General features: G+C 42.0%; 2 protein-coding genes across 2 annotated transcripts in view; both read left to right on the forward strand.

Annotated features, from left to right (window-relative positions):
• Nucleotides 1–328: 328 nt before the first annotated feature.
• On the forward strand, nucleotides 329–6,152 carry fgf19 (fibroblast growth factor 19). The gene is made up of 3 exons (XM_085773159.1): nucleotides 329–754; nucleotides 866–969; nucleotides 5,695–6,152. The coding sequence occupies exons 1-3, from the start codon at nucleotides 550–552 to the stop codon at nucleotides 6,010–6,012; spliced, it is 627 nt and encodes a 208-aa protein (XP_085629285.1). The 5' UTR covers nucleotides 329–549; the 3' UTR covers nucleotides 6,013–6,152.
• A 4,959-nt stretch (nucleotides 6,153–11,111) lies between these two features.
• Nucleotides 11,112–14,678, forward strand: part of plekho2 (pleckstrin homology domain containing O2) — a 35,818-nt gene continuing 32,251 nt past the window's right edge. The window contains exon 1 of the mRNA XM_085771368.1: nucleotides 11,112–11,348. Within this exon, the coding sequence (XP_085627494.1) occupies nucleotides 11,340–11,348 (9 nt within the window). The 5' untranslated portion in view covers nucleotides 11,112–11,339. The remainder of the gene's footprint in view (nucleotides 11,349–14,678) is intronic.

Here is a 14,678-nt window from a genome sequence, read left to right on the forward strand (position 1 = left end):
CTGTTAGCAGCAGTATAGGCTACAGCATGGATCTCCACTAAAGTTTGTGCATAGCGCATGTTTTAACGTGCGATTTGACAGACACAGAGTAGCGCACTATAGGCTGTGGTGCGTGCTTGTGTGCGCGCGCGTGTGTGCGTGTGTGTTCTGGGGAGGCAGATGTGTGTCCACTCCAGATGTTATTCTGTGCCTAGATGTGTGCGCCTCTGAGAAGACAACAGGAATGTGGTCGTGTGGTTGAGTGATGTGAGCAGATCTCTAACAGAGCTGTGAATGAGATTTGCACTAACACACCACAGGGGGGGGGGGGGGGGCTCTGCTCTGCTCTGCTCTGCTCGGGGCTCGTCGGGGGCCAAGGGAGAACTACGATTCCGTTGGATGTCGTGCAGGGGTGTGTTGTGGTCTGCTTCTGAGAACTGGCTTTGGGAAAGAGGGTTATCTGCAGCTGATAAGGGCCACATTTAAAAGGCTGAGTAAGGATGGGGCTGGCTCACTTCACACAGCTGCAGGGAGCGGGACACAGCGCGCGCACGGAGGACTCCATGAATCATGTTTCTGCTCAGCATATACGTTATCAATGTGGTTTTCGCTGTGGGAGTTGTTTGCATGCCCCTATCGGACCAGGGGCCGCACATCGAGCACGGCTGGGACCAGGTGGTCCGGCTCAGGCACCTGTACGCCGCCAGACCGGGACTGCACCTCCTGATCAGCGGGGATGGACAGATCCACGGCTCCGCGGTTCAGACTCTGCACAGTAAGTATCTATAGTAGTCTATACAGTCCTGGAGACGCGGACTCCAGCAGCTGTGAGGGGTGAACGGTGGATGGAGTGCACTGCTCATTCTGATGCGTATCTGACCTGCAGGTCTTCTGGAGATCCGGCCCGTGGACCCGGGCTGTGTTGCCATCAGAGGAGTCGCGACCGCGCGGTTTCTGTGCATAGAAGGAGACGGGTCTCTGTACTCCTCGGTAAGTCTCCAAGTCTCAGCCTCACTAATGACACATCATCACTTTCACTTCCTCAGGAGTCAGGAGTCAAGTAAAACAGTTACCACTGCATCATCATCATCAGGTTGGATTAGAACATTTTTATGTTCTACTGTCAAATATAATTTTTTAGTGATCAAATTTATTCTACTGCTTTAAAAAAAAAACATAATATATCATGTACAAGGGACACAAATCTGTTCTTTTATTTAAAACATAACTGACCAAACCACAGAACAGGAAAAATCATATGAAAGACCAACATGTCCACTATACAAATAAAATAAAATAAATACTATATCCTTGATTTGACTTTCCAGTCTAGATTTGATATAATTACGGTTCCTATTGTAGCAGTGTGCCAGTTTTATGCTAAAGATGACACAGCCTGGGGCGGTGCGTGGCGCAGTGGTTAAAGCGGCCGCCCCATGTAGAGGCTACAGTCCTCAACGCAGGCGCGTCCCCGGTTCGAATCTCGCGCCGGGCGGACCTTTCCTGCATGTCGTTCCCCCTTTCCTGTCTGTCTTTACGTTTATGTGCTGTCCAGTGAAGGTGAAAAGGCCAAACAATATACTTTAAAAAAAAAGATGACACAGCCTTATTCCTATGAGAACTACAAAAGTATACAGTACAGTATACCAAAGTAAAAAAGATAGATGTTTTTATTGTCATTTTCCATTTCCATCCAACAAAACTTACTTTGGGAGCAATCCCTATCATCATAGCAGCATTTTAATAAATAAATACTCATAAAAACACTAAACACCTAACTAATAATTAATAAACATAAAATATATCAAATGTAAATGTAATGTGTGTCTGCATGTAACTGTAGTTTGTGCTCTATATGTATTAACTGTGGCAGCTCACTTTCTATTATAACTTTGATGAGAAAGCCAAAGTTGTGAAAATAACATTTATTAGTGTCTCTTCTGGGGAATCTCCCACTTCCCTATACTTGTTGACAGGGCCGTTGCTAGGAATTCTGGGCCCCCTTAAAGAACACTAAAGTGCCCCCCCCCCCCCCTTTTTTTTTTTCTCGTTTTTTTGTCTTTTTTTCGACTACGTATATATTATCATTTTTGATTTAGCCTACTTTGTTTTGATGCTAATGCAGCATTACTATGAGTATCAGGCCCGGCTCTAGCCATTTTGGTGCCCTAGGCGAGATTACTCCCAGGCGCCCCCCCCAACAATGATCAATAATGATTATAATGATAACGTAGCAGTGTATCTGTATGTCCCCTCTGACCCCGAGATACACAACTTGCACAACAATCAGTAAAATGTCATTAAGTAAATCCTGGGTGAAGACATGAAAAAAATTAGTCTACAGTCATGAGAATAACCTGTTGTGATGCTTGAAATGGGTATACGAAAGTCTTAGCTTCACAAAAGCAGTGGAATATACTGTATGAATAAAAGCTAATAGATACGTGTGGAAAACAAGTTAAAATGATATTTTGTTAAATTGCTTTTTGAGCATAAATGTTATCTGTCATTCTATTTTCACCAAATGTCTCAAATGTAAAATAAAAGAAGCTAAACATTGACTTAACATTACATTTCAAACTTTATGAGGTGTGTGTAGCCCTAAATGAGAAATTAGCTTTTTTTCTCCAAACAAAATATCAACCAAACAGACAAAAAACACAACATTTACAATATTTAACCTATATAATGTACCCTATATGTAACATATTATATTATTACTTTTTAATAGGTATTGCTTTGCATTTAAATTAACGTGGGGTTATTTTTTGTATTACGAAATAATAGTACCAACTAGTTGTAAAAATAGTGAAAGTTACACTTTTTTTTCTTTCCCATTTATGGCGCTGGCGCCCCCTGGATGGACGGCGCCCTTAGCATTTGCCTATACGGCCTATGCCACGGGCCGGCCCTGATGAGTATCAGTCAGGGTCTTATGCAGAATAATTCTGTCATACAAAGATTAGACTACTGGGGTTTTTTGTGGGCCCTACTGGGCGCTGGGCCCCTAGAATTATCATCACCTTTCTCCCCTATACAACGGCCCTGCTTGTTGATTCGACTACTTTTTTTTTTTTTTATTCCACTCACATCACGTAACATCACGTCCTTGCAGCGCTTCAGCCTCAGCCTCACTCTCTGCCTCAATCTAAATGAGTATTTCCACCTATACGGTAAACGCTCATGAGCTGCCTCTTTCTCCACATCAGAGTTGCGATGTTGGAACTGGAGGTTTTCAGAACATTTTATTTATCCTTTTCTACTTCATGTGAGTTGTAACTGATTGTTTTTGAGCTCCATAGGAGATTAAATAAATGAATGATAGAATTTGACCACTGACCAAAACAGCATACCTCTGCTGAGGAACCCCTTTAGAGTCTTTGATACTTAACAGCTGCTGATTTATTAACTGTAGTGTGCAATGATGATATCAGCCATGCAGATCATACCTGACCTGTCTCATTGCTGTAAGGACCTGATATTATTGTGTAATTGCATGACTTTTATTCCTAAGACTGTTGGTACCACAGTCTTATGCACATCTAGCCTTTTATATTATTATGTGGATCTGTTCTTTTAACCAGATCAGCAACAACATGTAACGGGTTCATCCCTGGTCCAGGCCCCGTCACTCCACTGAGTTCAATGTAAATCAGTTCAGGACTTTTTGTGTAATCCTGCTGACAGATAAACAAACCAGACGAGCGCTCATACACCAGATTTCAGAGGGATAAATCAGTGTCAATGAGTCGGATCTGCCCCCAAAATCTCACTGGTCCAGCCCCATCTCTCCACCGCATTCAGTGCAAATCAATTCACGACGTTTTGCGTAATCCTGCCGATAAAGACAAAGTGTAAAACAACAATGATAATCTATGATCTCTTGATAAAATGCACATTTTCAAAATGTTGTATTGTGCCTTTAAGTGATGGATAAAAGTAGAGATGTCTGTAGACCCGCTGAGCCGAGGTCTCCTGCTGTTTTCATACGTTGCTCGTTCCAGCTTCCATGTTCAGAAAACACTCAGTCATTCATTCAAACAGTCAACTGGTTCATCAACCTTTGTCCGGCGTGGTGCAGGGTAGGATGTTTGCAAAGTGGAAAACCTGAATGAAAAGATCCAGCAGCAGCAACAACAACCTTGGCCTCTGGCTGTGCCTCTCTTTGGCCAAAGTAAACAACCGTCGAAGAACTTGCGGCAACATTTACGTATGTTTTTTTTGTTTGTTTTTTTGATAAAAGCTGTTTTTAATTTGAAAAAAACACACTTTATATTGAAAAAAATACCAACAGAAAATGCAGTAGTAAGTAGTGAATTACTTACTTAACATATTGTGGTGAGGTATGGGGAAACTCATACAAAACAATTACTAATCCTATCTTCATACTGCAAAAGAAAGCCATTAGAATTATACACCAAAAGGATTACTTAGCACCAACCAATCCGCTCTTCACCAGTACCAAAACATTGAAATTCGAAGACTTGGTCAATTTAAAGACTTCTGTAATAACCTATAAGGCAATAAACAACCTACTTCCACCCTGCATACAAAATCTGTTCTCAACTAGAGAGTCCCAGTATGACCTCAGGGGGGCCTGCATTTTAAACAAACCAAAAGCAAAGACAAACACTAAAGCCAAATGCATTTCTGTTATTGGAGTAAAATTATGGAATAGCCTTGACAATGAATTAAAATCATGTACAACTATTACCCAATTTAAAAGGATGTTTAAAATCAATGTATTGAATACATATTTAACACTAGGATAAAGTAAGTTAATTATTATTACTAAATGGTTCTGCTTGTTTTGTTTTGATACTATTCACTTTACTTACTCTACGCTTCGAGTGTAATCTTCCTACACATTTTGTTTTGTTTTGTTATTGTAATTTTTCTTCCTGTAAATAGGGCAGGCATTAATAAGCTTTGCTTAAAGGGAATGGGAGAAGGCTCAAAACATTTCAATCAATAGTTAAGAGATTAAAGGGATCGGCGGGGCAGAGACGTGAGCTGCTCAGCTAACGCAACGGAAGCGCACAGTACTTTCACGTTTCCCTCATCAAACTAAATACACAATCCAACAACTGCAAAACACTCTGGTGGACAAGTTATGACATGCACATTCACCACACTATGAAATAATAACGTATAATTATGTAACATTACGACACATGAAGCAAATACTCAGAACTACTTACGCTTTTGAAAAGGGAGGCAGCATTCAGTTATTATGGCCCCCAATTGTGGAACAGCCTGCAGGACAACCTCAGGGCTGCAGAGACTGTTGATGTTTTTAAAAAGAGGCTTAAGACCCACCTTTTTAATCAGGCTTTTAATTGATTTCTTTTATTTTTTTTAATTCCTTTTAATCAGGCCTCGTATTATATTTAGATTTTATGTATTCATTTTATTTTATTTTATTTTATTTCACTTATTTTATTCTATTTTATTTTATACGATTTTTCTATGATTTGTGGTTGGGTTGCTTCTTTTTGTTTTTTGTTTTGTTCTCTTTCTTTTCCTTGTTGTTTTTAGCCTCTGTGAGGCACTTTGTGTTGCTTTTAGCATGAAAGGTGCCATATAAATAAATAAAATTTGAATTTGAATTTGAATCCTTGTGCTTCATGTTGTTGTATTTGGCCAGTATCAAAGAAAAGGTCATATGTGGGACATTATTTTTTTAACATGTAAATGTGTCTCCATCTCCCCCAGCACACCTACAGCAGAGATGACTGCAGCTTCAGAGAGCAGATCTTACCAGACGGCTACAACGTATACATCTCTGACAGACACGGAGCCCTGCTCAGTCTGGGGAACCAGCAGCAGAGGTTGCAGGGTCGAGACCGAGGCGTCCCCGCTTTGGCCCAGTTCCTCCCCAGGATCAGCACCGTGGACCACCGGGCCTCCTCCTCCCCTGGATTGGACCAGCCGAGGCACAACATGGCACAAACAGAAGAACCCGTGGACGCAATGGAGTCGTTTGGAAAGCTGTCTCAGATCATCCACAGCCCCAGCTTCCACAAGAGATGAGGCAGCGGCTCGAAGACACCTGTGAACAGATGTTTCGCCTTATATCAGATGCAGCACGCCTCCCTGGCCTGCGCGCTGCAGCGTCAGTGACCGGCTGCGTGTCCAGTCTGCAGCAGGAGAGGCTGCTGGGGACAGTCAGCACAGTCCAGGCTGATGTAACCCAACACAACGCAAGTCCAGAGTTGTACAGAGGGGAGAAGGACACCTGTACTCTGTGCAATCCCATAAACAACAGATTAACTGTTGGAGATTTCTGTTGGAAAATGAACAACTAACCATTTTACAATACTGTGGTAAATACTGCAACTTGGTTGGGTTTTTACCACAGGTAAAATCAGTTTGCTATCAAGGTCAGTGGACCTTTTGATGTCATGGTTACAACACAAAACATCCCGTAGTTTGGGTAATGGTGGTGGTTACGAGAAACGAAGGCGCCTGTCAACTAGAAATGGGAAATGGGCAGAGGTCTAGTATCATTTTCACTCACAGCAGCTGATGCTGCCTCACACACACCAGATATCATTTAAAGGTCCAGTGTGTAAAATGGGGGGGAAACCGTGACCTCAAGTGTTCAGATTCTAGATTGCAGCGCTCTCTCGCTTGCACTCACCCCTCCCGTCTGCAAAGTGACGGTGGCCTCCGAGGACAAAAAATTTGTTTACCACGACTGAGACAACTGGAAGTATTTCAGGAGCATGGAGCGATGAGGTGAAGATCTAAAACATTTTACCATATGTCTGCTTATTCTTCGTTGATTTATTTATGAACGGGAAACTCTTGAAACATGCTCTCTGACTGGCTGGATTTCCCATTCGGGCTGCCGTACAAACATGGCGGCACACTCTCTAGATATAAAAGAATAATTATAAGGCTACGAAAACCAAACAAATTTTATTTTATAGCAAGTATAAACTTATACACATATATTCATGGGTAATAAACCTTGACAATTACTGTATTACACACTGGACCTTCAACAAGACATGAATATATGGTTTGTTACATACTGCTGTGCAAAACACTTATGGAGGGACTCTCTCTCTCTTTCTGTCTTTTGTCTGGGATCAAGAGAAGATAGTTTTCTGTATAGAGCAGAACTTAGTGAAACTAGGAGAATATTAGTCAGACTTATAAGAGGAAGTGCATGTGATCAGACATCATACAGTATACGCTTCCTGTTAATCTTGTTGAGAGGCAGTACTGTAAGTGTTACTTTAACAGAGCAACCACACCGAGGCCTAGTGCCTCAGTGATCAGGATCTTGGTAAGATGAACTGCAGTGGGAGAGCGTGGTAGAAAGATGACCAACCAAAAGGTCTTGTCTCCTTGCAGGAGTGTAAATGTTGTATTTATTAACTTATTTAAATATTCCAGCAGTCTGAATGTGAATGCTTTGTATGCTTATTGAAAGCAACTGCTCTGTATTTAACGTTCACTATGTGTTTGGAATAAAAGTGTCATCCTATTCAAGAAGAGTCATGTTGTTTGTCTGGTGTCTTTCCTACCCCCTCCTTTTACCAGGGACTCCTGCAGTGGAAACGCACCTAATGTGGTGTGAGGCAAAGAGCATTTCTCTTCTTTTGCATTCCTGCTCACCTCACCTGGAACAGCTGACCATCAAGAACCATTTCATCGCTGTAGGGGCCAGTGCCACGGTGCGTTTGCCCCGTGGCCCTAATGAGAACTTATGAATGCTATCAGGATAGTGGTGCACTTCAGCCTCTTGTGGCTGCTTTGAGTATTACAACAACAAACACTGGATTTTTTTTTTTTGTAAGAAAAAGAACCCAAAAAACTAGAACATGTCTATAGAAGACATTACAAGGGTTAAAGACAAAACATTAATCCAGTTTTGTCCAGCCAATCAGTGTTTCCAGAGTGGGCGTTTCTTCCTGAATATGATCAGAGAGTTAAATATTGTGATCATTGTGTCTCACACTTGTAACTTTATCTAACGAGTCAACCTTTCTGTCTCATGTCCTCCAGTCTCAAAATGTGTGGCTCCTGTCTGTTCCCAGAGTTCAACAGACATCTACGGGGCCCCTCTGCTGCTGAACAACATGCTGACCTTCCAATCCAAACTTCAACCCTATTTTTTGCTTTACCTTTTAGTTTGCTTCTAATTCTTTTGCAGATTCAGGCTTGCACCTGCATGTTTACCATCCCACTGTGAATCAGTGATTCAGGTGAACTCCTGCCAATAAGATCACAGTAGGCTAAACTTTCTGAAAATCACTACATCACTGCACCTATTTGCCAAGACAGAGTGACCTGCATATCAGCAGCAGGGGCCAATTACTCTGTACTAATGAAAAAACAAGGCAGAAGAGAAAAATAGGGCAGGAGACAGCGCCATCCTGAGACAGAGAGAGGTAGAACATCTATCAATCTGTTGCTGTCTCTCCCAACCCAAGCGGTCAAGGCAGATGACCGCCCACCAGGAGTCTGCTCTGGGTTTTTCCTACCGCTACTGCCAAGTGCAGTTCTTGATGGGAAGTGTGGGGTCTCTGTAAATAATATTATAGAGAATGTCTATGACTATGGTATGACTATGGCAGCCCTGAGAGCTTGAATACACATGCAAAGGCACAAACATGCTACAGATTCAAAAACCAACTTCATCAATTTGACATTGTGCTACAAAACAATTGCAAACATACAAATGCACTGTAAACAAAATAAAGCTCAAACAACACTAACAGGTAACCCTCTGCATACTTAAGTCAGTGTGTCACATCACATGTGGATATCATGCACATGAGATATAAAGATAATAATAATAATAATTTAAAATTGATGATTTAAAAAAAAATTGTAGCCTACTATGCTGTAACTATTTTTGAAAACTATAAAGTAAACATGAACAAATGTGGTTGCATCATGTAATAACACATAGAAATGTATTGTATTGTGCTTATAATAAAATTACATAGGCCTACAGATTCTACTATGGGTTTTTCACCTATATGTGATAATCATAAATCTCATTAAAAGAGGCATAGCTGTATGGCAATATTACAATCCAACAAGGGACCTACACTGGTTAGGTGTATAAAAACAGGTAACTTATTGTTGTGACTTACATCTGTGGGCTGTTTTAAGTGTTTATTGTGAACCATCAGTCATTTAAACTTTTGATGTTGTTATATTCCACAGCTTTATGTCTTACGGTTAGGCAAGATAATAAAACAACAATAAAACCTGCCATTACTCGCCGTTACTTGACTCAATAAGTCCTGTCAAAAAATAATACATCCGTTAAAGTAGCACTACCGCAAATACAGCGGTAATAAAAATATGCAATAAATAGGTCCAGGTGAGCCATAACTATCTGTAGGCCTACACAAAATATAGCCAACAGTGTGGGAGTGCCTGTGGAGCAAACGCAGAATTCCTTTTTTGCATGCTATGTAGGCCTGACACGCTGCACCACTGACCCCATCTAGTGGCCAGACAAAGAATTGGAATTTGCAATAGTGCTACTTTAAAATGTATAGCCTACATCGGAAAACGCTGTTTATCTGGAACTAACTCACTCAGTCAGTAGGCTATTCCTCCGCACAGGCAGGCTTCGCACAGCGTGCCTGGTTAGTTCCAGATAAACAGTCAGGTTAGCTAGGGGGGCGAGTCCAAATAATTTGACATATTTGAGCATTTTATAATGAAAAAACAAAAACCGCAATAGTTATTTTCCTGGTAATTAGTTAGAAGTAGTAATAATAATAATACATTTTATTTGGAGGTGCCTTTCAGGTCACCCAAGGTCACCTTACAAAAAAGGAGTGATAAAAGATCATAGTATCAATAAAAACAAAACAAACAAAACATCAAGATATAAGCGAGTGTAGTGCAGAGTGTCTGGTTTATAGGGAGTGTGCCAGTTTGAACAGGTGGGTTTTAAGTTGGGATTTGAATGTTGTGATGGAGTCTGACTGTCTTATGCATGGGTGCAGATCCCGGGGGGGACGGGGGGGACATGTCCCCCCCAATTTCTGAAAAACATGAATTGTCCCCCCCCAATAAAAATACCCCAAACTATTCAAAATTTAACAAATGTATTTTCAGACTTCACATTCTTCACATCTAAAAAGAAATTATTGAAATGGTGGAACAAATAATGTTTGACAAAAATATTTCTGACTCCACATCCCACCTCTGGTCTCCTCCACTACGATGCAGATGAACGGATAGTTTCTTACACAGACGCTGATGACATCAGCAGGCTTTAAAAAAACAACCCCCTCAATCTTAGGGCTTCATATTTTGATATTCATCCATATCAATTAATCGTGCATTAAGTTCCATACACTGGGGGAAAAGGAAGATGGTGAGAAGAATTGGGGATCTGGGAGGGTCGGTGGGAGGCGAAAGATAAGAACGCGAGTAGACATTACATGTCCGAGACCCTTTAAATTATAATTTACTAATATAACAGCAGTGATTCATGCTGTTGGCTGTTTAGGACAAATAAACAAGAAAGGTAAGCACAATAAATGATTCCCTGTGCAGTACTTTTTGAATGATATGCCGAGACTTTGCGGAGTTGTGATTTATGGCGGCATGGTATGAGTTCAATATGGGTAAAAAAAAAAAAATCACCTTTGTGTCCCCCCCAATCCTGGCATCGGATCTACACCCCTGGTCTTATGTGTGGTGGGAGGGAGTTCAGTTAGGCTACCAACTCAGCCTACCTTTTTGGTGAAATTAAAGACTGAACTATGAGAGAAAGCGTCTGGTCCGGCACCAGGTCTGACTCTGGGTCAGAGTCTCAGGTCTCAGGTCCACAGTGTCTCTGCTGCCTGGTACTACTGGATCCTGTGTTTCCTCATAGGATGCTGCAGCTCAGACCCCAACCTCCTCCTCCTCCTCCTCCTGACTCTTTTGGTCAAACTCCGCTGTGACGTCACGGCTGCAGTCGGACCGTGGGATGTCTGAGATGAGATGAGGAGGCTCAACTCAGCTCAGCTCAGCTCCGCGTTGCTCCTCCTCGACAGATTGAAGAGAAGAGCGTGAAGGCGCTTCAACCGGAAACAAAGTTTTTTTTTTTCTTCGAACTTTTCTCTCTTCTCTCTCTCTCTCTCGGAGGCAGAAGAGGAAAAACGAGACGACACCACAGTTCCTCATTTTATGCACTGACGTGTGCTGTGTGTGTGTGTGTGTGATAGAGAGAGAGAGAGAGAGGGGCGGTTGAAATGTGTCAGCTGCCCACCGTCGGCGCCGGACAACGAGGACACAGCGGTTCGCGGCGGGGATAGTTAACAGTGAAGGCGACGTCGAGTGATTTTCAGGCCGGTCGACTCTCACATAACGGAACCTGGTCCTTTACCATGGAAGATGTGAGTAGCGGCTCCAGCCTCTCTTGTCTTGCTCTTAACTTAACTTACTTTCCTCTCACTTTCTCCCTCTCTGCTCAGTTAACTTAACTCGTAGTGAGTCAGTGTGGTGATGGTTCATGTCTGAGCTCCAACTCGAGCCTCTTTCAGCTCCTCGGAGCACTGTCTTTGAGGGCCCGGGGAGGGAGGGAGAGACAGAGAGACAGAGAGAAGGGGGGTGGGGGGGTGTCGGTCGGGCATCACAGGGAGAAGTTAGTTAGTCGGAGGTTTTCCAGAGATGCTAGCTACAGTTAGCTTTACTTGGCACGGCTGCACCTGCCCCCCACCTGTCAATCTTGTTGCATCAACTTGTTGCTCACATTCCGTTAGAAACCAGCGGCGACGTGGACCGAAGCGAAGGAGAAGCCGAACCCCGTTTAAAAAGCTGCCATTTTTTATTTAGCACGACCGCGTAGGTGTAAAGACAGAAGGTAAATAGCACAAGTGTAGGTTTTATGTGAGTCAGGCTGGTCCGGCGGTGAATTCGGCGTTATTATAATCACAATGAATCTCCTCTGTGAGGGGTATTTGAGCGGAAGGCAACGGGCTCTCCTGGCTCTAAGTTACATGCAAACCCAGAGGAAAACAGCAGTGTTTGATATGACAGATGAAAGTGAGTGTGAAGTCAAAGAGTCATCCACAGGGCAGGGAGCGGTGCTCATCATTATTGTTGATGGGATTTGTGGCAACAGAGAGTTGTAGTGTAAGCTGATGAGCTGCTGCTGCTGCTGCTTCAATGAAAGTTTGCTCTTTTGAGGAAGCAACCGATGAGAAATAAGGAAGTCAAAGCGCAAACCGAGTTACCTACAGTAATTAGGGAAGTTGTGGCAAACATTTTGAAGCATGCAGCAAGCAAGCACCCCGCCCTTCACTCTAACACTGATCAAAACCCTGGCACTCTCTCAGAATCTGATAATCAAACGCAGCTTGTTTTCCTTTATCCTTGAACAACCCGTGTAGGGTGTTAACCATGAAACAGCCCACTCTGAACGGAGAGGACACTTCTTTAAAAGTGATCACAGTCAGCCAATCATAGCAGAGTCATAGTTGCTTTCAAAGCTTTGAAGGTGGAAGTTGTAGGATGAGCTATACAAATAAAGTTTCTAGTCCGCGCCCACAACAACACAATGATTTCATCAGAGTTCTCCCAAAGTGGAAACAACAGAACTTTGAAGTCACTGTCTGTTGACCTGAAGAAGCTGCATATTGCATCTTCAGCAAAAGAAATGATCAGCTGGTAAGAAGATCACTGGTTCAAACCCTAGGTGTTCATTTGAGATATCAAATAGTTTTGTTTGATATCTTTTAGCAAATGTTTGAAAGGCCTGCCCATAGAAAGTCTTCATTTAAAGAGTCAAAACTGTTTTTGGTTTTGTTTTTAGTATTGATGTCATGATATAGGCTATCTTATCTTATCGTATCAGCCTTTGGAAGCAGAAAGTTATTGGTATCGGTTTCAAAAAAAAAAGTTATTGTGCATCCATTCCCTACCACTTGTGTGCAACCAAATTTGCCTCTTTTTTTTGAAACACTGGTGAAACATGAAAGGGGTGACTGAAATAATCTGATATGGTAGGAAATCTCTATCGGAAGGTGAATATGTGAGGAAGTGTTACTCATAGTGGCGAGTGATCAAGTGAAATAAGAAATCGTATATAAAGCTGTCCATTTATTACAAATTTAACAACAAAAAAGTTGGAATGTTTCTTTCTCTAAGAAGATGTTTGTGGTCGTGTATCAAACAAACTAGTTCCTTTATATCTGGAGATTCTTTTTTCAGTCTGAGTGTTTGTGATGCTAACTGTGTATAACAATGGGACACATTTTACCATTAATCAAACTAATGCAGCTCATGTCATTTGGATATTGCACTTGCCCATAATCAATAATATTGTGCAGCCTAGTTGTGAACTGTATAGTGTTTTGCCGCCAATTAGTTTGGTGGTTGTGCAGCAGGAAGTGGAAGGGCTAGAGTCCCGCCTCCATCACCTGTCAGTCATTATATCAACTGAACACTTTGATATTTTTAAACTGTAAACATCAAATCAATCTCCATTCTGCAGACGGAGGGAGGGAAGTGGTCACAGTGTGTGTTTGACATTTGAATAAGACAGATTGAATCATTTGCCTTTGAATTATGGCCAGTCCAGTTTGTCTGGGGATTTCCCACAGTAGCAGTGACAGTGGAAGTGTACGTCGTCATTATTCGGCACTGCTATGTGTCATCTGTTATAGGCTAGGCAATGCATTTAAGTTTATTTGTAAAGTCCATTTTTACAGTCCATTTGTCTCAAAGGTCTTTACACAGCATCATAACAACATCCTCTGTCCTTAGACCCTCACATCCACTGAGGGAAAACTCCTGAGAAAGAAAATAAATGGGGATCTGGTGGCTACAGTAGAGTAGATGTAGGCGGTGGTTGTCCTTCTTGAAGTTGCACTTCCCTCAGAAACCAGCATCCTTACTGTTCCAGTTGTATCACTTCAGCATAGGGACAGAGGTTTTAAACTGCAGTGCGTACAGCTTGTTGGATGATGCCTGTATAATGTCGAAGGTACTGTAATCAGGACTGAATGATATGCATATAGAAGGCTGTCAATATTCCCCCCAAATCAAACCCGAATTTCTAATGCTTCTTACATTAAAGCTGTACAGAAAAGACAAATGAATTTGATTCCACTCTGGGTCATAAAATTAGTGTAATAACCCATCTATCAGACGATGTAGCCCAAACTTTGTGCAAAATTATATTTTCGAGTAAATCCAGGATGAAAGTGAGGTAGTTTTTTTTTTGCATTGGATAATGCAGGAGCACAAATTATGCGTCACGCTGCTCACGATTCATCAGCCACTGATATTTGACCTGTCATCCGTCAATCAAAAGTCTGAGACACACACACACACACACCAAGCTCGGTCTCGCCCCAAACATTGAATATCCCGCCCGCTCTATAACGACCAATCAAATTAGCTTTCCTTACTCGGGTAAACTCGTGCAGCAACTCGTGGAAACTCGTAGAAGGAGGTGTGACGAACAGGACAAACTGCCTGAACACCTTTAAATATTCAAATTATATACAGCTCATTATATACTACACCTATACCAGTGTAGTGGTATAGGCACTACTGTGTAGTGTGTGGGAACACGTAGGCCACCGCCCCAGCCGAATGCAATGGGCAATTAAAAAAACTCCACTCGTATATTTGAAGCTGCAGCTCTACGTTACACACAACAACAAATTAGTTTGTTTTATCAACATGTTTACTACCCAAACGTCACAACACACAACGTT

Source organism: Trachurus japonicus, chromosome 3, assembly GCF_045865225.1.
Source record: "Trachurus japonicus isolate A0001 chromosome 3, Traja_1.0".
Taxonomy (NCBI): domain Eukaryota; kingdom Metazoa; phylum Chordata; class Actinopteri; order Carangiformes; family Carangidae; genus Trachurus; species Trachurus japonicus.

Bases quoted from the DNA above. Each gene is read 5' to 3' on its own strand.
- fgf19 (XM_085773159.1), top strand. From the start codon at position 550: ATGTTTCTGCTCAGCATATACGTTATCAATGTGGTTTTCGCTGTGGGA. The intron at 755-865 runs GTAAGTATCTAT...TCTGACCTGCAG, and splicing joins CGCGGTTCAGACTCTGCACA to GTCTTCTGGAGATCCGGCCC. The intron at 970-5,694 runs GTAAGTCTCCAA...CATCTCCCCCAG, and splicing joins ACGGGTCTCTGTACTCCTCG to CACACCTACAGCAGAGATGA.